This window comes from Fukomys damarensis, unplaced genomic scaffold (assembly GCF_012274545.1).
Source record: "Fukomys damarensis isolate Sample0158 unplaced genomic scaffold, DMR_v1.0_HiC HiC_scaffold_15, whole genome shotgun sequence".
NCBI lineage: Eukaryota > Metazoa > Chordata > Mammalia > Rodentia > Bathyergidae > Fukomys > Fukomys damarensis.
Genome location: NW_022900927.1, coordinates 60,636,570 through 60,663,786, shown reverse-complemented (window position 1 = coordinate 60,663,786; position 27,217 = coordinate 60,636,570). Strand labels below are relative to the sequence as shown.

Genomic DNA, 27,217 nt, shown 5'->3' with positions numbered 1-27,217 from the left:
ACACACACACTCTCTCTCTCTCGCACACACACACACACACACACACACACACACACACACACACACACGATTTAAAGTCCAGAGCAGGTAGATGATAAAAATCGACCGCCTGGCATTTATCTGGTAGATTTTATTTCTTTCCTTTTCTGGGCCTTAATCTATATTTAAGAATGACAGAATGGAATCCATATTTCTTAACAACACAATGTCTTTCAAAAAATGAAAAACAGAGCCAATACATCTCTCAAAGCCCGTGTTTGTCCCCAGTGCCTGGAGTCATGTCCTTGAAATTTCCTGCCCCTCAGAGAGATCGCGCGTCCCGGCTCACCCTAACCTCTACAGGAGGAGTCGCAATTGGTAATTTAGTGCTTTCCATCCTCTGCATGCAAATCTTCATTGTCTCCACATTACTTAGAAAACAACAAAATCTTTAGCCCAACATTTAAAATCCTTAGCTCAACCACACGGTTCTGGCTTTCCCCACTTTCCGGGGATCGAACTCGGGTCCTTGTGCTTGCGAGGCAGGCAGCAGAACTCCTGAGCTAAATCCCCAGCCCCCCACTTCTTTTTAATGTACGATTTTATCAAATCCACTCGATGACTCACTCCTCTTCCCTCGCATGCCTTGTGCTTTCTTGCTTGTTTCTAAGGTCACCAGTCCCTCCTTCCTGCACCTCTGCCCCGCACATCCAAATCAGACCTCGCTCAAGACCCAGATCAGACCCTAGCAAAACCCTTCTAGACTAGAAAAAGTCACCTCTCTTTCAGCCCTTCTCCACCTTCTCCTCTGACCCCGTGCGGTTCACCGGTCTCCACTCCACGGTGAGCAATGAGCGAGCAGACGGGGTGGTCCTCCTCGTCACTGCACCAAAGTCCCTGCCTTCAGTGCTCACTCAAACGACGCAACGATGGTACAGAAGAATAACACGTCTCTAGTTGCTACCAGTGGAACAGGGAATTTAAAAAATAACTTTAAGGTTTTAACTAAGAGAGGAAACTGATGACTAATGGGAAGACAACTTGTAAAAACAATTTTCAGCTTTCAAATTATTTTCCTTATATCCCAGATGGGGAACAGGCTAAACACTTTCCTCTGGGCCTCCTTTATAAAACCCTGGCTCTACAGGTCTTCAAACTTGTTCCAGTTGACTGTAGAATAGTAAGGCCTTGAGAAGTCATCACCTCTGATTCTCCTCCTTTCCCCAACCCACACACAAAACCTCTCAGACAAATAAGAACTCATTTTAGGAATTTTCTTCTGGTTAATGGCACAGATTTGTTAGAATTGATCTCATGTTCCTTGACCCTCTCTGTCAAAGCACTACCCCATAAGTTAAACAGAGTTATTTGCCCTCTTTCATCCCATTTCTTGAGAGGTACTAGAGTATCACAGATAAGACACATAGCTTTGGCTGAGGAACAGCTCATGGGTAGAGCACTTGCCCAGCACGCAAGAGTCCTGGGTTCAATTCTCAGCACCACATGCTGCCAAAAATAAATTATACAAGGCTTTTGCATTCAGAGTTCCTCTCTGTCTCAAGAAAACAACTTAACCTCTCTCAGTTTTCTCATCTCTAATGCAACAGGAAAAGTACACATTTAATAAGATTTTTAGAAGGATTTCATGAAATTATATACGTAAAATATTTAGAACCCTGTCTGGAACCTGTGTGTGTGTGCGTGTGTGTGTGTGTGTGTGTGTGTGTGTAATATATGTTGCTACTATAATTAATTCTTATTTTATTTTGTTTGTTTGGGTTTTTTTTTTTGGTACCAGGGATCGAACTCATGTCCTTGTGCTTGTGAGGCAGGCAGTGGAACCACTGAGCTAAATCCCTGGCCCCTATTCTTATTTTATTCTGAATGAGGATGGACAATAGCTGGATACATAATATTTCATACCTGAAGGTTCTGAATAAGTGAATCTTTTGGGGACTAAATAATTCCAGTGTTTTGTACTATCTTGGAAAAATCAGACTAGTCTTCAATGCTTACAAAAATCTCCCCTTTACCCTTCATCTTGGTGAGTGAAGAAAGATTGCTTGTATTTCGCTATTTCAAGCTTCCAAAGGTCCCATTCACATCGAACACCTCGGCGTCATCTTCCCTGCCAGGCACGGTAGGTGCGCAATGTCACATAAGGCAAATAAGATCCTGCTTCCAGGGCTGAGCCAGTTTTTACTCGCAGAACCAAAGTCTTTCACCAGTAGCCAAATCACTTACCACTCTTTCGAATTCTCTCTTCCAGTAGGTCAACATGTCCAGCTGGGAGTTTCCTACTGAAAATCTCAGCTGAACGGAGGAACATAGCTTCAACAGCAGATCCTTTCAGCAAAGCAATCTGATCTTCGTGGTCCAAAGTCTGAAATCCTGAGTAAAGACAATACTCAGATGGGTTAAGGAGCGGTCTTTCCACAACATTTTGCACAGTCTTTGCATAACATCAAGTGATTTTGTACTTGTTTTATGATTCAAGGGATTCAAATAGAGCCTGTTGAGTATCACACCCCTCAAAATAGAAGCTGATTTTTAATCATCACTGAGCAAGACTTATTGTACGGGTTAAGCAAAAGGAGATGTTACCTCCACACCAGATACCCACACTATGACAGAAACAGACTGATTCACACGAAGCAACCCTCAGAGACAGGAGGCAAGCAGATTCTTTGGGGTCATGATTCTAGTCACAGCTGGTGTGCAGAAGTATCCACAGCTAGAAAGACTTCATGTGCATCTAGAATAGTTGGCTGACTCTTTAGTCAAAATTAGAGCATAAGTAAACCCCTCTGCCTCACCCCACATGATCTGTCAGAGTCCAGTGGACAAATCTTCTCTGAGCTCAGAACAATGCCATCCAAAGTGGGCAAGAAACAAAAAATATGGAAAATATTTGCCAGCAGAAAAGAACCTAATGTCACCCAGAAAATGCAAAGTTCCCAGCCAGGCTCCTACAGCACCTGCTCGTCCTCTCCTTCCCTCACTGTGTGCTCAGTCACAGTGACACCCAGCTCTGCTGTGAGCCTGCAGTTGCCTCAGGGACGAATCCTCTCTCCAGATACCTCCACAGTCCACCAGATCTCTGCCCCAGGCTCATCCTTCTGAAAGCAGTGCCCCCCCACTCACTCGTCCCTAACCCTAATGCCTGCTGCACTTCCGACTGTAGAATTTACCCCCCCGACATAATATTGGAGAGTTGTTTATTTGCTTTTTTGTTAATTGCCACCTCTGTTGAAGTACAAACTTCTGGAGGCAGAGACTTTGTTTACTTTTGTATCACTGACGCCTGGCACGTGACAGGTATCCAAAAATTATTTGCTAGATAATTGAGAGAACAGGTGAAACAATGGGGAAAACAAAAAACAAACCACAAGCTTCTGTGCATCCTGGCACACACTCATGGGGTAAATGGTGCCATCAGAGCCTGAATGACTTAGGAAGGGGTACCAGGACAATGGGAACGTAAAGACGAGAGCCATGCTGAGGATTAGGAGTCGCGCTCCTGGAGAAGCCAGGAGCTCCTCTGAGGGCCAGCACCTCGCCTCGCTCCTCTTGGGTCTCCAGTACCCTGGACAGCGCCCGGACCTGGCACCTTGCGGGCTCCGTGAACTGATTAGGAGTTTGTTTTCACAAAATCCCTTTTCAGTATTGTTATATCACTAATACTACTATATATAATGATGTCATTTCTATAATTATCATCAAATTATTTTTTCTTCTGAGAGTGTTTTGCTTTTTGTTTCTTTCTGTATTTTTATTTATTTATTTATTCATTTTTCCTCACCGGAGATTGAACTCAGGACCTTGTGCTTGCCAGGCAGGCACGGCACTGCTGAGCTACATCCCGGCCCTCATTTTTTTTCTTGAACATACATTAATTGTACCCTTCCTCAAAGGAGGTGAGGCACTGGGAATGAAGAGATATAAAGATTCTGCCACTGCTTTCTCATTCTTATGAATGGGATTTTTTTTTTCCCTACAATTATTTCTTGGTCATACCAACTGACCACTCGAACTGAATAAATCTTTCCCCATAAATAACCAAAAAAAAAAATCATACTTTCACTTTCTCAGTTCTCCCCCCCCTTTGACTATCATGTGATCTTGTGTTTTGACCAAGATTGCCTGAGGCTTTAATTAGCATATAACAAATTAAGTTTCTGTTCCATTTTTAATAAAGAGTGAAAGAATATTGATGTTTCGATGATAGTGAGAACTTTCTCCCCACATTTTATGAGTTTTATGTAGGCTTATGTCTATTTATGACACATTTAATAAAACAATAGCACAGTGCTGGCAAGAGAAGGCAGATTAATGTGCCTAATTAAAATCCTATGTCAACAGTTGCCTTCAGTAATTTAACACTACAATGCAATAGCGACATATAAGGTATGTATCATAATCTTCTGAACCATGGGAGTCCAATGTGCTGATTTTTTTTACAATGCAGTAACAATTTAAACTGACAATATGACAGAAAGAATTTCAGTCTGGGGATAAGACTGCATTCAGATTTCTGTACTAGCCCCATAAGAATGACTGCAAAAGTCTCCCTATTTCACCTCGCAATACATTGTTCACCAAGGCCCAGCGAGTTTTCATTCTGTCTTCATTGTATTTCTTCTTACCTCCCACTGCTATTGCTTCATTTCAAGCCCTCTTCTTTGGACTTATTCAATGGCATATTAACATCTTGCCCCCTTTCAAAACCATCTCATACAAATAAGGTAGAGGCACATCTCTGTCAAGAAAACTTCCTTTCCCTTTCCACAAATGTAAATGCCACTGAAATCTCTATCACCAAGGAGTATGAGCCTACCACGGACACCAGTACAGCCACACTGAATTTCCGCTCCTATTTCTAATAATCTCATTCTTATTCATGCCTCATTACTTTTCCACAAGCAGACTAACTTGGAATGCCCCTTCTCCTCCACGCCAACTGGAAAACTCTCCTCTCTTCCCAACTCAACTCAAATATCACCCTATCTGAAGGCTTCCTGTGTTTCTCTGCCACAATCAGCAACGAATTCCTCTTTGATCAAACACTTTTGTGGGTCTGTGTTACCACAACAAATATAATAGTCTTAAACCATTCCCAGTGAAGATAAGAGCTAAGCATGTAGTTTAGCATAGGTATCAGCAACTACTTACGGAGTGAGTAAACAGATGAATAACAACTTTGCAAAGTTCTGAGTTTCATCTAATGATTTGGAAGAATTATTATAAATGGTTTTAAATATCCTACTAGTAGTTAGTAGTAGTTAGACACACTAAATCAGACATGACATGATTCCTATTTAATAATGAGAAGACCTGCCTCTCTCAGTGTCACAAGATTATACAGTATAGCAGAGAAATAGCTAAATAATAATAATAATAATAGTGATGATAGATCTGATCACACAGGAATGTGTTGAGAATTGAACAAAACATATGAAAGATGGTCAATGTAATCTAAATCACATATTTGCACACTCTATAAATAGTAAGCATTTAAATTTAAAAATACCTGGCAGCTTTTTTGTGAATTCTACAAGGATCTGCACATGACTGGTAGCCATTTCTGTTAAAATGAGGAAATTTTCTTCAGCACTGAATTCTTCTTTTAACTAAATTTTAAGAAAAAATGATTACTACATAGATAAAAGAAGTATCATCAATATAAAATCATTAGACTAAAGAAAACCCAGATTGAAAAAATAAGTTTAAAGACCATGCTCATATTTCCTCAGATCTTTGGAGAGTAATTATTAACAAGATAGATATGAGACATTTTTCTGTTTAACAGCTTAACACTGCTAAAAGTTTAATTATATAACCTAAATTCTCAGATCTAATCATTTCAAGTGACACATTTCTATATAAATTCCACCTTCAAGATAGTAAAAGTCCCAGAAAATGTTAACTGTAAGCGAATATATTTTAGATCTTATCCATACCATTTTATTTGTTATTTCCTGCGGCATCTTCTGTTTGCTATATGAATCCATAATGTAACGTAGAAGATTCTGTTGATCTGAGGTGAGTTCAGTTTTCTCCTACACTGGCAAGAAAATAAAAAGTGTTAGGGAGGGTGGTGGTAGGCATACTTCCTCTCGATTAAGTAATAGCAAAGGTTTTTTTAAGGCCTAAATACAAACAGGAACTACGAGCTCTAATACAATATGCATAATTGCTTCCTTAGGGTTGTGGGACAAACATCTTATTTCACTACAGTTGTTTCAAGCTGCTTACCTTCTTATCTAGCACAGAAAGACAAAACATTTCCTTCATGTACTTCTTGGGAATAAATAGTCGTGTGCATGTGAAGCTCAGAGGGTCCTTCCGTAGCCAAGGTTGGTGAAGGCTGAAGGTTTAGCCATAACCAAGGAAAGGTTTCCACATATAAAATGGAAGCTCCATCTAAACGCATCCAGAGTTCAGAAACTGTGGTCCATGGACAAAGTCCACCTGGTGTAAGAGCCTTGCTGAACTAGAGTGACTCCACGTTGACCAGCAAATGACCCAGAGACTATTGTTCCCCCACCCCTTACAGGATAAGTAATGATTAATTGTGAATTACTACGTAACTGCTTGGGAGTAGCTGGGAAACCAGATAGAAACTGTAACAAACGTAGAGCCCCAAAGTGAATCACTCCACTCCTTGTTTGCCCGTAACTGAATGTTCTGAACACCACAATCTATGAAACAATGGATAATAGATCTGCTGATCATTAGTACATAACGGTAGAGTACATGATTGATGACCACTTGCCTCTGTCCCCTTCCTGTAAGTTTCGAGTGTAAACTCCCCCCATAGCCCTATAAAAAATGGCCTCTGATTCTGAGCAGTTGACTCTCTGAGCTGCTTGGCTTCAGGAGTGCCGTCTAGCCAGACTAATAAAGGTGTATTTGCCATCCAGCCTGGTGTGTTCCTTCCTGGGTGACTCTCGCTGTCTGACAAGCGCCTGGAGCCTCGCTGCGCTTTAGGGCTCAGCATCGGGGAGGCCTTTTGGCTGTTCACGCCCCAAGAGTAAAAGTGAGACTTAAGTCTTACACTGGTTCCATAAAACACAACCCCACTGGAGCACGGCCATGCCCCTTTATCCATCTGTGCGGAGCTTGTACTCAAGTGGCAGAAGTAAGTAGCTATGGCAGAGGCCATGTGGCCAGAACCTAAACACCTGGAACTTCACAGAAAAACTGTTTCCCAGCCCCCACAACACAGAGTCGTCAATCCCGGCAATCCACACCCCGAATATCTCTTTCCCCTTAACAGCACTGTTCTGAGCGGTGTGAACAATGGTTCAGCACTTTCCTTCCTTATACCAAAGGGTCACTGGATGCAGCACTATAGCAAATACTTTTCTACAATATTATTTTTTGTGAAATGAATACAAAATAATGTATCTGAAAAGCTAAAACTGGAGGAAGTTCTCCTTGCCAGTAGTGTAACAATCCCGAGCAGAGTATAGCTCGGACAATTGTGGCTTATTGGTCTTTTGGCTAACGGCAAATTCAAACTTCCAAATGTTCTGTGCATTCATCCAATCATCCGAATCGCCACCCCCCTATTTTGTCCCAAGTTGCTCCAAGAATTTCTTTAGAATTGTGGCTCAGCAGGAAGGGCTTTTCTCTCTTGGTCCACAGATGTGCATGTGCCCTGTCTCACTTATCAATAAGGCCTAATCCCAGCCTCCCTTCTCAATGATGGAAACTCTGCCTTATGCCGAATACCAAATCCTTCCCACTGGCCGTCTCGTGGTAGTAGGAATTAAATGGAGCCAGGAGAAGAAGAACTTTTGCTTTTTACCTGCTACTTGAAGGTTTACATCAAAGCTGGAATTTCTATCTTGAGTAGTAAAAGAAAATGTGGTAATTAAACACAGTGGAGGGGGGCTGGGGATTTAGCTCAGCGGTTCGGTGGCCTGCCTTGCAAGCGCAATGACCTGAGTTCAATCCCCAGTACCAAAAAAACAAAATAAAATAAAATAAACACAGTGGAGGGCTGGGGATTTGGCTCAGTGGTTTCACTGCCTGCCTCACAAGTGCAAGGTCCTGAGTTCTATCCCCGGTACCAAAACACAAATAAACAAAGAACCAAAAGACAAAACACAGTGGAGTGCCACTTGGCCATAAGGAAGGCTAAATCTGAGTCATCTGTAGGAAAATGGATGCCCTGAGAGACAAGAATGTTAACTGAAATAATTCAGACATGCAGCTTATATTTAAGCTACAAGAAACCCAAAGTATAAATAAATTAAAAAGCAAAATAAAACATAGACCATAGGAAATAGGGAGATAGGTCTTTCTCAACAGAGAAGAGGACCGAGAGAGGGAGGGAGGGATGAAGGGAGGAGGTGAGGGAAGGGGGTGGATAGAAAGGGTGCAGGTATGTTATGCAGTGCACCAGTTCCCCACCAGGCACAGCATTATGTACTGCAAGCATGGACCAATAAAAGTGAAAAAAATTAAAAAGAAGGAACCCATGTTAATGCACAACTGCAGTGGAAACTCCTCCAGCCGCCATCACGAGGCCTCAGACGCTCCCTCCCGCTGGCTGTGGCAGACACCCCTGCACGTCATTACCCTGCACGGCTTCGTGGTGGAGGTCACTTGCCGCAAGTCGCGCCCTTCGCCGTCCTCGTCTGTGGCCTGAGCTGCATGCTGCTTCACGTTTTTCCTCAGACGTTTAGATTTACATTGAATTTCCGTTAACAAGCCTGCAAAAATAAACAGAGACTTCACAATCACAGCCGTTTCTGGCAGGTGTGCGGTCCTGAAGCGGCTCTGCATGGTTGGCTCAGAAAATACAAGCAATGTAATACCGAGCTAATTCTACCCTTTCAGGTATTTAGGACAAGGCCCAGGTTTAGGACCAGACCTTGCACATGAAGTTTAACCTCTGTGAGTCTATTTCTTCATTTGTAAAACGCAAATAATATCTACCTCACAGAGCTTTATGTAGATCAGATGTAATTAAATCATTTTAAAGAGGCTTTATACAATGAATGTGTGCTACTGAAGCTTTATACAAAGTGCCAGGTGTGCTGTCAATAAAAAGGTGAATGTGGGCCATGGATTTAGCTCAGTGGTTTCATCGCCTGCCTCACAATCACAAGGCCCCAAGTTTGATCCCCGGTAACAACAACAAAAAAGGCTGAATGCTCTCGCTATGGCCTAGACCTGAAGAGCTGGTGTTTTACAACGTAACATCGATACTACTTTAACCCATCACTACACCATAAGAAGTACATTGACCTTCAGATTAAAAACACAGAGCTAAATTTATTGAGTAAAACAAGACTTTACACCTTCAAGGAAAATTTTTAAATCCTGTTGATTTTCACAACTATACAGATTACTGAAAAATATAGTTAAAGGTTAGGATAATCAAGTAGTACTATAGTTTGGACATTGAATGCCACCCCCAAAGGCTAACGTGTAAAAGGCTTGGTCTCCAGTGTTGTGCTATTGGGTGGTGGTGTTGGTGGAGCCTTTAAGTAGAGCCCAGTGGGAGGGCCTTAGGTCGTTGGAGGTGTGGCCTCAGAGGGGACTGTGGGATACCAGACTCCTCTCTCTTGCTTCCTGTTCATGAACTGAAGTTTCCTGTGCTATATATTCCCCACTATTGCCATTCTGCACCCCTACGAGGAGTTTAAAAGCAACAAAATGGGTCCAACTGCTGGTGGACTAAATCTTCTAGAACTGTGAGCCAATATCAACCTTTTCTTTTAGGTTATCTTAGGTTTGTTTTTTGTTTTTTTTGGTACCAGGGATCGAACTCGGGTCCTTGCACTTGCAAAGCAGACACCGGAACCACTGAGCTAGATCCCCAGCCCGTTTTTTTGTTTTGTTTTGTTTTTTAAGTGATAGAAATCTAGCACAAAGTGATTGAACATTTTTTTCTTTTGTTTTGTGTCTTTGTTTTTTTGAGACAGGGTCTCACTGTATAGTTGCGACTGACCTGGAACTCACTATGTAGCCCAGGTTGGTCTCGAACTCACAGCAATCCTCCTGCCTCAGCCTCCCAAGTGCTGGGATTACAGGTGTGCGCCACCATGCCCGACCGATTGAACACAGCAATCCCTGCCTCAGCCTCCCAAGTGCTGGGATTACAGGTGTGCGCCACCATGCCCGACCGATTGAACATTTTTGAATGATCATATAATATCATTTTTGATTGATATTACACAGAGGTTTAAAAATCACATAGCACAATATTTCATACTCTCATTTGACTCCTCTATTCTGCTCTCAGTGTTAATGAAACAGAGTTCTAGAAAGTTCTTTGTGTGGGGAATTTACTTTATAGAGTCCTGAAAGATTTACATCTGTTACTGGAAATATTTGGACTCATAAATAATATTTTAGCCTTATATACCGGGGCTCAGCTATACAAACTGTCCACAGAACTTCAACTGGAACAAGTTCATATTTAAGTGATGAGCAACATAAACCACCCAGGATCAAAGTAAGAGTTTCCATTGCAAGATTGGATTCCAGCAGCAGCAGCCTCTATTTAAGCTCCTGTTTCACACATGCTAAAATGAGATTGTGATCATCCACCATGAAACTTTCAGAGCTGGATTATTTACACAGACCTATTTTCCTCCTCCTGCATGCATTATTTCCCAGCCTGTGTAGTCTGGGAACAATAGAACTGCAGTCACTTTCCTCATGGTTTTATTTCATGTGGCATTCCTTCCCTGGATGCTATCATCTCCTTGGCGACATTTGTTTGCCTATTTGTGTTTTGAGGAGGAACGAGACATATCTCAGAATCTGAGTTGTCTTAGAATTCGTGGGATGAAAAATTAATTGTGTTCTATGCTAACATGCATTCCAGTTCTTGATGAGGATTACAATTCTTCACAAAACCAGCAGTGAATACAGTGTTTCTTTATCAGATTGAAGGACAAAATTATATTAAAACTCAGGGTAGTTAATTTCCTGTGGAGGCCCACACAAAGTGGTTCAGAGCTGAGCAAAGGGAAGATGGATCTTTTTATAAAAGGACTTGGCTTAAAACTCTATTTAGACAACTCAGAGGCAATTGGTACCTTATGCAGCATTCCTATTTTCTTCCACAGCTATGAATTTTTATGCTAACTGAGCAAGAAATAAGTATATTACCATCGAATTTGGGAGAGACTTTCAGAACTGTCATGCTTTGTAAGCTCAGTAAAGCGCGTTACTTCAGTTGTGACTGAATGAATGCCTTCTCACTGCATGTATCATCCCTGCAACCAAACAAATAAGCAGCAGCCACTTCTTTCAGGTGAAGAAGGCTCTCTCTAGCGGGACGACTTCAGTGGTTCGTGACCCCTTTCAGGAACCACCTGGTGGATCCCTCCTGTGATGTGTGACGTGTCCACCTGGCGCTGTGGGTTACCTGGCGACTGCCTCCTTAAGGGGTCTGCGGTGGAATGTAACGGCTGGCAGTGAATACCTGTATACATACATTCAGCCAACATCCCCATGTCTTTGCACTTCCTTAGTCGGCACTCCTGGCACTTTCTCCTCATGTACATGTCCATCACGCAGTTGCCGCCATTTTTACACTTGTACACGGCGTTTTTGGTAATGCTTCTCCTGAAGAAACCTGCGAAAGAAACACTGAAAAGTGTAAAAAGAAAAAGAAAAAGGCCCCTGAAACTTCTCAGAATAACACACAGATTCAGAGCTGCCAGACCTTTTCCCACAAACTTCGGGAACGTGTGCAGGAAATCCTTGCACATCCTGGAAACAAATTCTGCCGTACTGTTGAGAAGGCTGCTTTTTCATTTGTCTCTCAAAACATAGACAAGTTTGAATTATAGCCTTCTTAGGAAACCGTATTAGTTTGTTTCGAAGATAAACTACTTTCATTTAATCTTGGGGGCGGGACAACTACGAGCCAGGGAGCACTAGGTGCCAGCGCTGTAAAGGTGAATACTTTAGCCCTGCCATCCTTGTGTTTACAGGTCGGCTGAAGGAAAAGTCATGCCAAAAGCTAAACAAGTGAGGCCAGTGTTATGGGGCTCTGGTGGGAGGCTGAGTTGGGCAGAGCAGGCACGGGGAACCATCAGTTTTGGATGGAGTCAGCGCAGGAAATTGGAAATGAACCGAGTCCCAAAAACTGTTGCTGTTCACATGCAATTCAGGGTGAAAGTTGCATTCAGGGTTTCAATTCAGTACTTAATGTGCCAGCCTGGCATAACAATAAAAAATGTCAACCTTGATTTCAAAGAAAACGACTCCCTTGAGAAGGTGCAGCCCAGCTGCAGTATTGATAGGTAAAATGCTCAGCCCCGGGGACAGAATGTGACTGGCTTCTCTTCCTCCTCTCCCTTCCCCACTTCCCACTTCCGCTCATCTCCTCCATGTAAACCCGGCTCCGGGTGGATACTTCCAGAATTGAAGGGGGGGAGACTGGGAAACTATGTGGGACACAGGGCAGAGGTGACAGGAGTGTCTCTGCTTGCCCGGTGGAGTTCTGAGGTTTCAGTTATCTGGGTTTAACCACAGCTCAAAATTGCTGATGGAAAATTCCAGAACTAAGCAATTCGTACGTGTCAGACTGCATGTTGCTTGGAGTGGTGTGGTAGAGTCCTTGCACCATCCTGTGGTATCCTGTCCTTGATGGGAATCACGCCTTTCTCCAGCATACCCTGGCCAGGTGTCTCACCCACACCCACGTAACTTTTATCATGGTACGTTGTTACCACTGGTCTACTCTCCTATCAGTTATGTTGATAATCTCTTGGTGAACCTAATATATAAATTAAACTGTGTCACAGGAGTATGTGCATAGTATACATAAGATTTGCTGTGGTCCAAAGTTGCAGGCATCACTGGGGGCCCTGAAATATGTCCTCTGTGGACAGGGAGGAATTACTGCATCATAAACTGGTTGTGCTCCGCAAGTTCTCCGCAAGTTAATTCTTTCTGCTTTGGGTTGTGGTCTTTAGCAAACTCCTCCTATCGCTGAGGTACTTTCCCCTGCACAACCTTGAAAAGAGCAAATGCATATCTATTCTAGCCCACGCGATAGTTAGATTCTCGTGTGTTTGGAAGGTGGTCAGGAGCACCATACTCATGGGTGGATTCATCAGGAGGTGGTGTCTAATGAAGGCAGCACTGGGACTGTGAGCTGGAAGGGTGTATTCTTGTCCCCAATTCCTCTGTCCTTGCTCTGCTTCCTGCCTGCCAGGGTATGAGCAGCTGTCTCCCATGCAGACCCTCCCACCAGGCATTTTTGCCTTGGAGCCAGAAGACTGTGAACCAACATAAACCGCCCCTCCTTTAAGTCGTGGCTGTTGGGCAATTTATACCTGAGACAGGAAAGTGACTAATGTATCCGTCATAGCCAGCATCGCCTTCTTCAGCATTTAGGATTGGACAGTTTGATCCAGACCCTTTACGCTGAGTTTTCTCTACGTAATGCACTTGGCACGGACTTGGTAACTCCATGGCGGCTCCTCTAGTCCAGCAAACTCAGTGGGACAGATGCAGCTCTCATTAGCGGCCAGCCACCCTTCCTCCAGCCTTTTGACCTTTCAGGTGGAAGTCAGACATCGATCCGGGTGTCTCTCCACTTCCAGAGATTCATATCGACCTTCTCAAGTGATCGTGTTGAAGAGCCTTTTAGTAGACTTGAGGCAGCGGGATTCCTCAGAGTCCAGACTGTACTGGGGAAGGGTCGCCTTTTTCTAATTCTCACAGCTCTCTGCATTGCAAGGAGGGCACAGCTACAGTGGGGAGGAGGATACACAGCATGCTGACCTCTAACTTCCTACAGGGGAACTGTTTAACTAATTCTTAGATGTCCACTGTGCAATTTCTGCAAAACCAGTTCACAATGGAATTGAGCATCCAGAGCCTTCAGGTGAGAAGTGAGATAAGAGTCCTTCCTACTTTAGCAGACTGTTGGAATGATAGCTAACTCTTAAGTATTTCCTAGCTGTTATTCTAACCACTTTACCTCTTGTTATTCAGTCCTCAAACCAATTTTTTTTTTTTTTGGTACCAGGGATCGAACTTGGGCCCTTGTGCTTGCAAGGCAGGCGGCAAAACCACTGAGCTAAATCCCCGGCCCCCTCATACCAATTTTATGATGCAGATATTTTATATCTGTCCACATTATAAATGAAGACAAAAAGGTAAAGAAAGGTTAATACCTTAGCCCTGATCACATGGTTAGCAAGTGAATCCAGCAGATTCAAAGCCAGGAAATCAAGTTCTAAAGGTAATACTCTGAATCTTTCTACCACAATCGCCTCCTTGGGTCCCAAGAGAGTAGAATAACTTAATATTAACGACCTCTTATCTGAAAGCTGCATTCTCTGACCTAGGAGATACAAGATGAATTAGATATTCTGTCTTCAGAGCTCCCAAATTAGTGGGATGGTGAAGTACATCCATAGCATAACAGAAGGTACGGTGGTAGGATAGTTAAGTAATTATCGGAGTTTAGGAGTGTGATTATTTCAGAGCCTCACCGTGTGCTGCAGAGGTTGAACCACATGTTAGGGGGAGGGGCAACAAGTTCATCACAGGCGCAGACATTTACATGTTTATTTTGGTAATTTGCCAGTAGTAGGCAAAAAACAATTATTTTCAATATGACTATTTCCCAATGCCTAAAAGTCAAAGTGTCTCTAGGAAAAGACATTATATGGGCTGGAAACGACCCTTACTAATTCCAAGCAGTGGGGTCATGCACGACTTCATGAAGGAAAAAGAACTTGTGAGCGAGGCCGTGGAGAATAGGCAGGATTTTGAGACATGGACCACGAGGGAGGAAAGCTATTCTGGGAAGTGAGCAAAGGCGCCATGGAGGGGTGGGTAATCCCAAATGGTGGAGGGTAGTGCATGGGAGAATTAGCAGGAGATGGATAAGGGGGTACGGTGGCAGCAGAATGCAATTAGATGCCCTTTAAAGCCAAACGAAGGAGTCGAGTCTTCCAGAAGAACGCGAGAAGCCATTGAAGTGTTTGGCTTGGGAGCCATGACCTCCCTGCGTGTAGGGAAGACTCCTGGGGCAGGTGGAGGAGGAGCGGAGACGGAGACTGGGCACGATTGCTTAACACAGCTGAGGAGTCGTCAGTGCCGAGACGGACTGGGACAGAGGAGAGAGGAGGAGGTGGGGAGGGCACTGCGGTCTCGGGTGACCAAATGTGAAAACCGAGGCTGAAGGAAAAGCTAGGCACGTGGAAGGTAACGTCGTGGACGCGTTTGGGAATTTGTCAGCGGGCGTGAATTGTAGTAGGAAAGATCTTAACATTTTCTTAAATGTCACATCCAATGAAATAAAGTCAAAAGAGAGACTGTGTTTCAGATCAGTGCTGATACTGACAGTTCAAACAGCAAAGCATGCATTTTAAAACCAACTAAAAGCAAAAAAAGAGAAGTTCCCTTCCTGGTACCGAAGCAGGAGCTCAATTAACACCTTACCCTGCATGAGTCAGTCTATCCACTGAGAACATCCAACCCCTCCCTGGAATGATTCCTTTGAAAACTGTCATAGATACTGATAGACAGCTTAATAGTTAACAGGATAAAACTCCTTATTCCAAGATGAGTCACAGAAATGACGCCTAGAACAATTTTGCAGGTTTGTTGTTTTTTTTTTTTTTAACTCTGGTATTCACCGAGGAAGAAGCCATTATCATCTCAATAGCCGAATTAATTAGCTTTCACTGTGAGATGGCAACACAATGTTATCAGTATATCATTTAAATGCGAGTACATACTCATGCAAATCTGTCCCCACACAGACCCCTGCCTCGTCTTCTCTTTCTTGTGCATATCCAACAATGCTCATATTAGAAAAGTCTTTTGAAAATGATCGGAAAGGAAATTCACTGAGGCACTGAGCCTTGCTGGTAATAAAAGATGAGTAGAAGCGAGGTTGCTGGGGAGCTGTGGTGCTCAGGGTCCCTGGAGTGGCAGGAGAATAGCTACGGGACGGTGCTTTTCCCGGGTCCCTGAAGTCTGCAGAACATTGCACCCCCCGCTTTTCTGCTTCTTTTTTTTTTGTTTTTGAGGTACCGGAGATCAAACTTGGGCCCTTGTGCTTGCAAGGCAGGAGGCGGAACGAACTGCTGAGCCAAGTCCCGAGCCCCATTTTCTGCTTCTTTATACATGTGGAGCCCGCATACCACCCACCGGGCCTCCGAGCCACACACACGTCCGTGTACACGGCATGCACGAGGGGCTCACGCTGTAACCGTGGCAGAAGACTGCCCATTACTTTGAGCTCAGTGAAATACTGACTGAGGTTACAAAGTGTCAGGGCCTGTCAGCTTTTTGAACAGCAACAAACAAACGCACAGAGCACAGTAACTAGAGGTCTTTACCTCTAATACCATCTCCATGGAGATGGTGCTTAGGTCTGGGTCACTTTATTTATTTATTTAGTTAGTTAGTTAGTTAGTTTTTTTGAGACAGGGTCTCACTATGTAGTTGACACTGACCTGGAACTCACTATGTAGCCCAGCCTGGTCTGGAACTCACTGCGATCCTCCTGCCTCAGCCTCCTGAGTGCTGGGATTACAGGCGTGCGCCACCACGCCCGGCTGGGTCACTTTCATACTGGGCACTGCATACGGCAATTCATTTAATCTGGTGCGATGGATACTTTATCTTCCCTCTCTCGGAAGAGGACACTGAGTGCCACAGGGATGAGCCACTTCATGAAGCCGTCCTTCCAGTGAGGAGTTTATATTTCAAAACATTGTCTTGAGATAGTAATCTCCCCAAATCCCACGAGGCACGGTAAGAGCCCAGCCCACGACAGAGCCCTGCCGCCTTCCCCAGTTCCATAAGGGGCATTTTGCCATAATGCTAGGAAGCTGAACTGGTAATGGATGGAGCCATTTGCATGTAGTTTCTGCTTCTACTACATTTTCATCTTCTTTGCAACCTGAGAGGGTAGTTAATTGCCTTTCTATGCTCATTTGCTGAGACAAAAGCTAGGTCATCTATCTGTAATTGAAGGTAATCCTTGCCTAGGGCTTTTGTTTCCAAACCTCACTGAAAGGGTTCTAGGGGGTCATCTCAAAAATGCCAGACTTGAGGTCAGTGCTTCAGAGTTGGGGGAAGCAGGGGCAGTTTAATGAGAAAGAGATCTGGGGATCCTGGGGATGGAATAAGCCTCCAGCAGGGAACAGATCTATAAAGGGCAGCTCTGTGACGAGGATGTAAAGATGCTAGGAATCCCAGCCTTGGGAACCTGCGTTCAAATGTCCATGCTGAATGTGTCTAAGTTGTTCCTTCTCCAGGGACTGATTCAAAGTTGGACAAGGAGCATTTTAACAGAAGACAAAATAGTTCACCCTGCGTAAGACCACTGAGCTCCATGCAAAATCAGAAAGAACAGCCCCAAACACAGCCCACATGGGATTTCTCATCTGCAAGGAGAGCCGAGTCTGGAAAATGTTAGATTTGATTTGAAAAATATAGGAATGTGATACATATATGTCTCATACCTGGTCCAAAAACGAGTCCCTGAAAAGTCACACATAAAGTAAATCTAAGATATAGAAGTGACTACCTAAAGAGTTGACTGAAAATAGACTAAATGTCCCGCCAGGTGTGGTGGTGCACACCTACAATCCCAGCACCCAGGGGGCTGAGGCAGGAGGATTGCTGTGAGTTCAAGACCAGTTTAGGCTACATTGTGAGTTCCAGGTCAGTCTCAACTACATAGGGAGACCCTGACTCAAAAAACAAAAACAAAAAACAAAACAAAATAAGCAAAAGAAAGGAAGTAATAAAAATCACAGGGGAAATCAATGTAATTGAAAGTAGCAAAACAATAGAAAAAATCAGTGTCATGAAAAGCTGGTTCTTGGAAGACAGCAGTAAAATATCTCCTCCCGCCTGTTCCCCCCACCTCACTACGAAAGGCTTCCAAGCCAGTGAAACAGTTTGGAGCCCCACCTTGCCTCATGCTCCAAGACAATCTCACCCACAGAGCTTATTAAGATCGATATTCATATCTCTTGAATCAGACCCCCCTCTATCTCAAATCGTAATTTGCTAAGTTTATATGAGGCTCAGGCTCCTCGGTTTTCACAAATGTCCATAAACAAAGGATCCGTCTGAAACAGACTACGTCCACCCTATATCAGAAGAGTTGTAATAATTTTTCTGAAGCTTCTCCGAAACCTCAGCGCTAAGTCTAATGCTAGTTCATGATCTCGTATACAAATATATTCAGAAGGACAGTCAGGCCAGCCATTCACTCAGACGGTGCCTTTTAAGGATTCTATCAGCCTCGCTCTGATATGTGCAGACTTCTGGCACTGAGACAGGTACGACAGACACTGACCTATTAGGAAATGTGGCAATTTGAAATTCCCAGTCAGATGCTGATAGGTTTTGTTGGTCAAGGTTTCAGTTTTGAATCAAAATTCATTTAGCCATTAGCACATTTCCATAAACTGCACTGATAACAGAGGAAAAAAAAGAAAGCTTTTGATTTAATCCAGGACCAAGCAAATGGCTGTCACTGTCACTCAACATTATGTTTGCATTCTGCAGCTATTATTTTAATACTGAAAACTGCATTTTCTTTCACTGATGCCATAAATGTCTATGACAAATAAAACATTCAGACAAATATTTCGAACAGAGCTAGACATAGAAGCCAATGAAATCAAGAAATTTATGGTCTTTGTTTCATTTCTAAGTTTTTTTATTAATCTCTTTTTTTTTTCTTGCTTGGTTCTAAGCTTCAAATGTTTGGCAATTGAAACCATAAAACAAGAAAGCTGACCAGAATCTAATTTAATTCTCACAAAGACCCTTTGGAATAGATAATATCCCCCATTCTACAGATTTGAGGCCCCCAGAAAGTAAGTATTGAAGAGATTAAAGATGGCTACCTTCCAGAGTCTCATATGAGTCTGCACTGCAGAAGTGGGAAAGTTGAGCACAAGCTTTCTCTGACTCCCTTGCAGCTATCATGATGGCTATGACTGAAGCACTTGTATGCAGACACCTTCATAAGACACTACAAAGCAGAAGTGAGGCTATCACTGCATTTCTTTTGCTACAATTGTTTCTACTGGGAAGCAGGATCATGGAATTTAGTCTTGCAGCATCTTGGTTTCCAGGTGAAAGTACTGAGACATAGGATGCAGGGTATTCGTGGTTTGTATGTAGGTGCAGATTCAACAGACAAGCCATAGCTCTGGAGCCAGTAATTGCAACAAAAGCAGCTTCCTGATCCGTGGGTGGTGGCTAGTGTGGTATATTTCTGTGGCCAGCAATCCTTGTGGTGGCTTCCTAAGACCCCCATCTTCTTCACTGTTACAGTCTGGCCCTGAGCATTCTCTAGCAGGATAGAACCTACTTCTGATCTTTTCAGTATCTCCTAAGTTAATTCCATTCTGCTTGAAATGTTGGTTTCTGCCATATTTCACAGAATTCTAACTGATATATTAAGTAAGTTGCTTATTCTGCAAAGCCTAGACTCATGCATGCTGATCAGACTCCAAAGCCCGTGGAGTTATGGAGTGGAAGTCACCTTGCATCTGGTGACACTGATGTCCAAATTGGCTTAGCTGCCGGCTACAGAGCCCTGTTCTTTTGCTCGTACTCTACCCTACCCTCTGTTCCTTCTCTGGTTTTCCTTGCAGATCCTTCTCCATTCCCTGTTCACTATGCTGATAGTTTTCATTTATCTTCTCAAGAGAGCACAAAAGCATAGACCCCCTATTTCAAAACACGAAATAAACTTTCCTGATTCGGGGAGGTGGCATACAGGCAAAGAGAGTTAGCAGAGCTCCGAGGTGTTAGTATGGATGAAGGCCCTCAATTCTGTCCCTTTCACGTCCCTGTCCTGACTGAGTCCTAGGGGTGGATTGGGAAATGGTAGCAACTCAGTGTCATCTTCAATCCTAGCAGAGAAATTCTGTGCCCTTTCTGGGTCAAGCCAAAGAGGCCCTTAGGGTTCTCTGCTCCTGCATGGCACAGAGCAGATGAAATGGCTGCATAGTGCTCTGGGATTCGATGGAACTTTGCCAGGATCCCAGCCCCTGAAAGAAGAGGACAGACTGGGCCAGACATGAAGAAGGAGCACACTAGGGACCCCAGGATGGTATCTGAGACCTTTCCTGCTGGTGGGTGCTCAACAGATAGAACAACACCCAAAGAGCCCTGGAAACAGAACCCCACCCCATGCCTAGTCCCTCTACCACACTATGTAGAGCCTGGTACCTAAGCAAAATCCCAGAAAAGGATTGGCAGGGGTGAGGGCAATAATCTTGAATTGAATGAATAAAGTTTCCACCACAGCTTGAGATTGAATTTGATCTAATTATGCAAAAGAGGGATCCATTTCATGCACACATGGTCTGTGGGTTGAGTGTTGTGCTCATGGGATTCCGGAAGGGGCCTAGAAGACTGGCATCCTGGACCCTCACAGAGAAGAGAGCCAGCTGATGGATGACACGCAGCACAGCCTCTGCCCAGGGCCTACTCGTCTCCTCCCTTGCACACTTGTCCTATTGCAGACACCATGAAGGCCAGGTTTTAAATCCAAATCGGTGAAAAGCCTCTGCTTACTCTACGCCTCAAAGTATATCTCTGCCCAAAGCCAGCTTCTCCTTTCAAGCTTTCCCCCAAATCAGTTCTCTGACCACTTTCTCCACTCCTTGTCCCCTACAATTTCCTCCAGCCTCCTTCCTCTTGTTTTTACTGCCTATCCTATAAGGGTGGCACCTCCTTGACAGCATTTTTTAAAAAAGGTTTATTTTTATCAGTCCACGTTTGCCATACATAGCAACGACATTCTCGTGGGGAGTTTGTACATGTGGACAGACTCTTCATTCTTTTAACACACTCTTCCTTCCTCTCTCTCCATCTCATGGTCCTTTCCCCATGTGCAAAAGATCCAGCTCTCTGTTTCCTATGATCTATCTTTTATTTTGCTTTTCATCTATACTTTGGTTTTCTCATATAAGAGAAACCAAGTAATATCTAAGCTTGTGTGCCTGCTTTATTTCACTTAACGTTACAGTCTCATGGTGCCTCCATCTTCCTACAAACGACTCAGGTTTATCCTTTATTATGGCACAATAGCATTCTAGTGTGTATAAATACCACATTTTTAGTCCATTCATCTGTTAATAAACATATAGCTATTTTGAGTTGTGCTTCTAAAACATGGGGATGCATAGATCGCTGTAATATGTCTTTAACTCTTTCAGGAAGATTTCTAAAGGGGAATAGCTTGGCTAGATTTAATTTGTAGTTTTAGTTGTTTGAGGAATCTCCATGCTGATTTCCCCAGGGGTTTACTAGTTTACATTCTAACAAGGCAGAAGGGTTCCTTTCTCCCCACAGCTTCTCTATCATTTGTTATTATCTGGTTTCTTGACGATGGCCATTCTATCCAGAGTGAGATTGAATCCCGGCGTTGTTTAATTCACATTTCTTAAGGCGGGAGTTTCTTAAGCCCGCCCTTGGCCACTGGTGTCACTTTAGTCGCTCAGAATCCTGTCAGGAAAACCAAGTTTCACGGCAGTGCTCGTTTCTGAGGAGACTAGCTGTCCCCAGGGTGTATTTCCTGGGTTTAGACAATACTGATACCCTAATACCTAAATAGGTCACTTGGCTTTTTTCCTTTGGCCAGTGAGGTAATCAGAATCAGCCCTGAGCAAAAAGCTGAGGACTAGCACAGTCATTCAGAGGACCTGCAATGAAACGTATCGCGAATACAGGCTCTGGAGTTAGAGTTGCAATCTATAGTTTTGAAGCTCCACCTCCTAACTAGCCGTGAATTAACTAGGTGAGTTAATTAACTTCTTGCACTCCCATGTGTTCTTCTATACCTTAGGCCTGAGGTATGGGAATTAGTAAGTTTTGCTACTGAAGTGTGGCAAATACACAGCATAAGCTATTAGCACTGTCTTCTCTAAGTCCCAGCTTCCTTTTGAAATGATATGCTTATTGTTCTTCCTTGAAAATGAGCACAATAATTCCTACTTCCCATGGTTGCTGTAAGACCCAGGAGAATTAGCATTTCATCAGCACTGAAATGAGTAGGCTCAAAAGTATTTATTTGGGGCTTCTTCTCTTGAATCAAATCTTCAAAATACATTGTGCACATTCTTTTTTTTTTTCCTCTGTTTAGGCAGAAATAGGATTTGGACCAGACTTTGTGTCTCCCCAGTCCAGGTTTCTAGACTACATTTGAATCTCCTGAGTTGTCCTCTTGATGACCTAATGGGAAACAGGAGCCTGCTGTTGTCTGTCACTGTTCTTGTGTATCTCACAACCACAACACACAACCAAGCTGCTTGGCCATTTAAGACCTTTCAGGTGATGATAGATATAATTTACACCAAGCTTTCACACAAAGGGTTTGTTAAATCACAGACCTATAGGCTCCGATGCCACAGATCCTGATTCTATGGGTCTAAACTAGGACCCCAAAATTTGCATTGCCTCAAAATTCCCAAGTGATGCTGGTACCAGGGAGCAGATCGAGTAGCACTGGTCTACACTCACCAGTCAGAGCTTTTAATAATCTGAATCAGTCAAATACAGTTAACATCACCAAACAACTGATAATGGACTGAGCACCAATGCTTATCAATATAAGCATAAAAGAGCCACATTTTTACTACATTTTCTAGACATAGGTCCAAAGACCATAACAGTGGGAATAACAGGTATTTATTGAGTTTTGACTATGTGCCTTTCTTTTGTTCAAGTCCTTTATTCTTATTACTTAATTTTTACATTTTTATTTTATGACAGTCTTTAAAAAACTCAGGACTCGCTGGGTCATTCTCTGACCATCTGATATTGACATTCAAACTAACTGCCCTCACTTTTCAGTTTGTTAACAGCAAGAAGTATGACTCAGGTATGAAGAAGTATGAGAAACCCTGCTCCAGACAGCCAGACAGAGTTCCCCGTAAACCAGGATATCCAGCTTTCCCAGCACCACTTGTTGAAGAGGCTGTTCGTTCTCCAACATATGCTTCAGGCACCACTGCTGAGAAGCAGTTGGCATAGATGCATGGGTCATTTCTGGGACCTCAATTCTGTTGCATTCATCTGAGGGTCTATTTATGTGCTAATACAGTGCTGTTTTAGTTACCATGGCTCTGAAGCATGTTTTCAAGTCAGGTATTGTGGTGCCTTCATCTTTGTTCTTTTTATTCAAGATTGTTTTATTCAAGATTGTTTTCATCTATCCAGAGTATTCTGTGCTTCCATTTGAACTGTAGGAGTATTTGGTTTTGTGAAAAATGTCATTGGTATTTTGATAAGAGTTGCATTAAATCTGTTAATATCTTTCAGGGGTATTTTAAACAATATTAATTTTCCCACGAACACAGATCTTTTCTTTTATCTTCTTTCATGTCTTTCATTACTGTTTTGTAATTTTCTTTTTTTTTTCTTTTTTGGTTTTTTGAGACAGGGTCTCACTATGTAGTTTACACTGCTCTGGAACTCACTGTGTATCCCAGGCTGGTCTCAAACTTGCAGTGATCCTCCTACCTCAGCCTCCCCAGTGCTGGGATTACAGCCATGCACCACCATGCCCAGCTCAATGTAATTTTCATTGTAGAGGTCTTCCCTTGTTTAAATTTATTCCTAATATTCTTGATTTTTTTTGTAGCTATCTGAATGTGAATGATTTCATGGTTCTTTTCCAACAACTTCATTATTACGATTGTATATTAATTTTATATCCTACTTTACTGAATTTGCTTATCAATTCTAATGATTTTTTGAGCAGTTTTTAGGTTTTTTCCATATCTAGTGCCATATCTGCAAACAGGACTAATCAGACTTAATCCTTTTCCAATGTACATGACTTATAGTTCCTTCTCCTGCCTAATTGCTTTGGCTAAAACTTCCACTACTAGATTGACTAAGAGGTAAAAGTGAACATACTTTTGTATTACAGATCTTAGAGGAAACACTTTCAGGTTTTCCCCAATCCGTACAATGTTTTTCTGTGGGTTGTATATATGGCCACATATAGCCCGTTCAGGTACTATTCCTCTATGGCTAATTTTTTTCAGGGTTTTTTTTTTTTTTATCATAAAGCCATGTTGAATTTTAGCAATTTTTTTCCTAAATTTTTGAGAAGACCATGTCATTTTTACCTGTTTTTCTGTTGCTATGATGTGTCATATTTATTACTTTACAAATGTTGGCTCTTCCTTGCATCCCTGGAATAAATCCATTGTTGCTACAGTGTATGATCAAAAAATTTAACTTTTAAGATGAGCAAATGATCTGAATAAACATTTCTCAAAGGAAGAAATACAAATGGCCAACAAATATATGAAAAACTCGCTCAATATCATCGGCCATCAGAGAAATACAAATTAATACTCCGAGACTTCCTCACCCCAGTTAGAGTGGCTATCACCAAAAAATACAGCACTGCTGGTGAGAATGGCAGAGAAAGGAGCTCTCTTATACTGTGCATGGGAATTACACCGTGCATAGTATGACCACTACGGAGAACAGTCGGAGAGTTCCTCAAAAAACTAAAAATGTATCCACCCGAGGATCCGGTTATCCCCGCTCTGGATAGACGCTTCTCCTTGGCGTTTATTTTAAAGGTGCTAAGTTCATCAGCTTCGCTTCCTTTAAAACCAAAAACAAACAAAATCTACAACTGAGTAAACCTGACAGTAAATTTCTTACAGTGTATGAAGATTGTGAATATGAAAATGGTTACTTATCTCAGCGCTAAATACTTTAACAGACTTTCCACAGAAATCTAGGGCGGTCCAAAGGGGAGAAGGAGAAAATGGGAAGCGCTTCTGGTTCAAGAGGTTTCCACATCGCGGTAGCAGGGCTTTAACACAGAGAAAACTGCCGGTCAGCAGCTCACCTTTGCAGCCCTCACACGTCAGGGCGTTGTAATGATACCCGGACGCTCTGTCTCCACAGACGACGCACAGCTCGTCCCCTTTTATTCTCCCCGCTGAGGCGCCCATCCGGGGCTTCTTCGTTACGGGCATCTCTGCCACCTCAGTCTCTGCCTGGTACACAGTCTCAGGAGGCATTCGCCGGAGTTCGTAGACCCCAGGAGGGTACCACTCCTCCGGCTGCTGGGGGTAGAAGCCCAGGTTGGAATAATAGGAGGATGAGGAGATCTGTGGTTGAACTTGGGCGAACTGGACATTGCTGTATTGTGAGTATGGCTCCACGTCCAGGCTCTGTCCCAGAGGACCCGCTGCTGGCTCTGACAGCACACCTGAGCAGAAGGGACAGCGGGGTAAGGTTAATGTCGTCACTCTAGGACCTCGAGAGGCGCCTCAACTCGATGGTTCGGATTGTGGGTGCTAAGAATGAAATCTACACGTTTAGCTCTATGAAGTATAAAATCCACATATATAAACCGTGACAAGTATTATTAACTATATAAAATTAACTCTAACATGTGCACATTTAAACAACAGTTTATAAGCTCAGAAAAACACCTGCAACGTGGAAGACAGACCAAAGACATATCATTAATATGTAATACGCTCTAGTAAACTAAGAAAACTCAATATTCAACAGATTACAGAAAAAAAGAACAAAGGACACAGTTTTGTGAAATAAATGCAAGTGTTTTACAAACATATAAAAAGGTATGTACCTTTGCCAATAATTAATTCAAACTAAAGCTTCAATATAACTATTTTCATCTTCAAATGTATAAGGCTTTTAAAAGTTTGATAAGATTCACTGTTAGAAAAACAAACCTTCCTAGAGGACAATTTGTCAATATCTTTCAAGATTTAAACCTCAAATACCCAGCATAAATTCTCCAGTCCAGAAAATTTATTTTAGTGCTATGTCTGACTCTACATGAAAATGTGTTTTCATGCAAATAAAAATTCTTATTGCAGCAACTTTTTAAAACCATAAATTGCAAACAATTTAAACATCCATCGATAGGAGTCTGTTTAAAAAATGTTCCTGTTGCATCCCTACACTGACTTATTATGTAGGTGTGAAACAGTGATGCAGATCACCTTATATGATGGGATGAAAAGGTTCTTTCTACTACATGGAGCTATTTGAGGATGGCCACAGAACATGTGGGCATTCATGTGGTTATTTAAATGTGTATGTGTGTGTCCATATTTGGTTTTTTATTTGTTTTTTGGTACCAGGGATCAAGCTCGGGCCCTTGCGCTTGCGAGGCAGGTGGCAGAACCACTGAGCCAAATCCCTGGCTGTGTGTCTGTATCTGTAGGCAAGATAAGTGTCTGCATGACACATAAACAGGATGGGGCCGAGGATTTGGCTCAGTGGTTCCACCTCCTTTCTCACAAGCACAAGGTCCCGAATTCAATCCCCAGTACCAAAACAAACAAAGAAAAACAACAACATAAACAGGACAAGAGTAATTGTGGGATTATAGCAGGCAATATTACATTACAGTATATTCTGGGGCAGGAGATTGAACAATAATTTATTGTTTGTGACTTTTTCCATGTGCATGTGTTGCTTTAATTACTACAAAACAAAGAATTTTTACAAATAAAACAGTATCTGGAATCGGTCTTCCTGAGTTCTAACCAGACGCCTGCCCTATGTGTGTGCAGTCTGCAATTTCCTCAACATCTTTAAGTCATCACAATTTTCTCTTTATAAAATAGATTATAATAATACCTACCTGACTGGGTTGATGTAAGGATTAAATGAGATAATATACAGCACACACTTTGCTAAATTTAGTACATAATTATTCAGAAAATTATTACTGACCTTAACATGTGAGTGATCATTCCTACCACTGTTGCTGTTGAATGAGCTGCTTATATACAAAACCTCTAGGTCAAGAAAACCTACTAGGTTATGAAGATGTTTCTGTTTCCTGAAAACATAAAACTACAGCTCTTTAGAAAATAGGGAAATTTAAATTACTCAAATTACAAATTAGTAGACATAAACAAGAGATAAGACCATGTGTAAATGTGTCTGGTTCAAAACATTGTCCAACAAGCCTAGGTCAAAATTCCAGCTCCCCCACTCGGGATGGGGGGATTTTGAGCAATTACTTAAACAACTGTTGAGGCCCAGTTTACAAAAGGAGCTTGGGATGAAAGGATCTGTAGCAGAGGTTTCTAGACAATTGGGTGAGAAAATCGGTATTCACACTTCCTCACCTGAAACCCTGGGAATGAGATGGTTTTAGAATCAGCAATTCCTTGGATCCTAGCACAGTCTGGAGTGGGATTTACATAGCAAACTCAAACCCAGCCACAATTTC

The 27,217-nt window shown here is 42.6% G+C and overlaps 1 protein-coding gene across 10 annotated transcripts in view; it reads right to left on the bottom strand.

The window, feature by feature from the left end:
• The window catches only part of Nr1h4 (nuclear receptor subfamily 1 group H member 4), a 73,968-nt gene that overhangs the window by 13,169 nt on the left and 33,582 nt on the right, over positions 1-27,217 (bottom strand). For 7 of the 10 annotated variants that reach the window (XM_010631375.3, XM_010631379.3, XM_010631378.3 and 4 more), the window contains 6 exons: positions 24,842-25,207; positions 11,432-11,584; positions 8,569-8,702; positions 5,940-6,038; positions 5,510-5,609; positions 2,224-2,370 (listed from right to left, as the gene is read on the bottom strand). In XM_010631375.3, coding sequence (XP_010629677.1) covers positions 2,224-2,370; positions 5,510-5,609; positions 5,940-6,038; positions 8,569-8,702; positions 11,432-11,584; positions 24,842-25,207 — 999 coding nt within the window. The remainder of the gene's footprint in view (positions 1-2,223; positions 2,371-5,509; positions 5,610-5,939; positions 6,039-8,568; positions 8,703-11,431; positions 11,585-24,841; positions 25,208-27,217) is intronic. The other 3 variants (XM_033763859.1, XM_010631373.3, XM_033763860.1) reach the window with 2 other exon arrangements.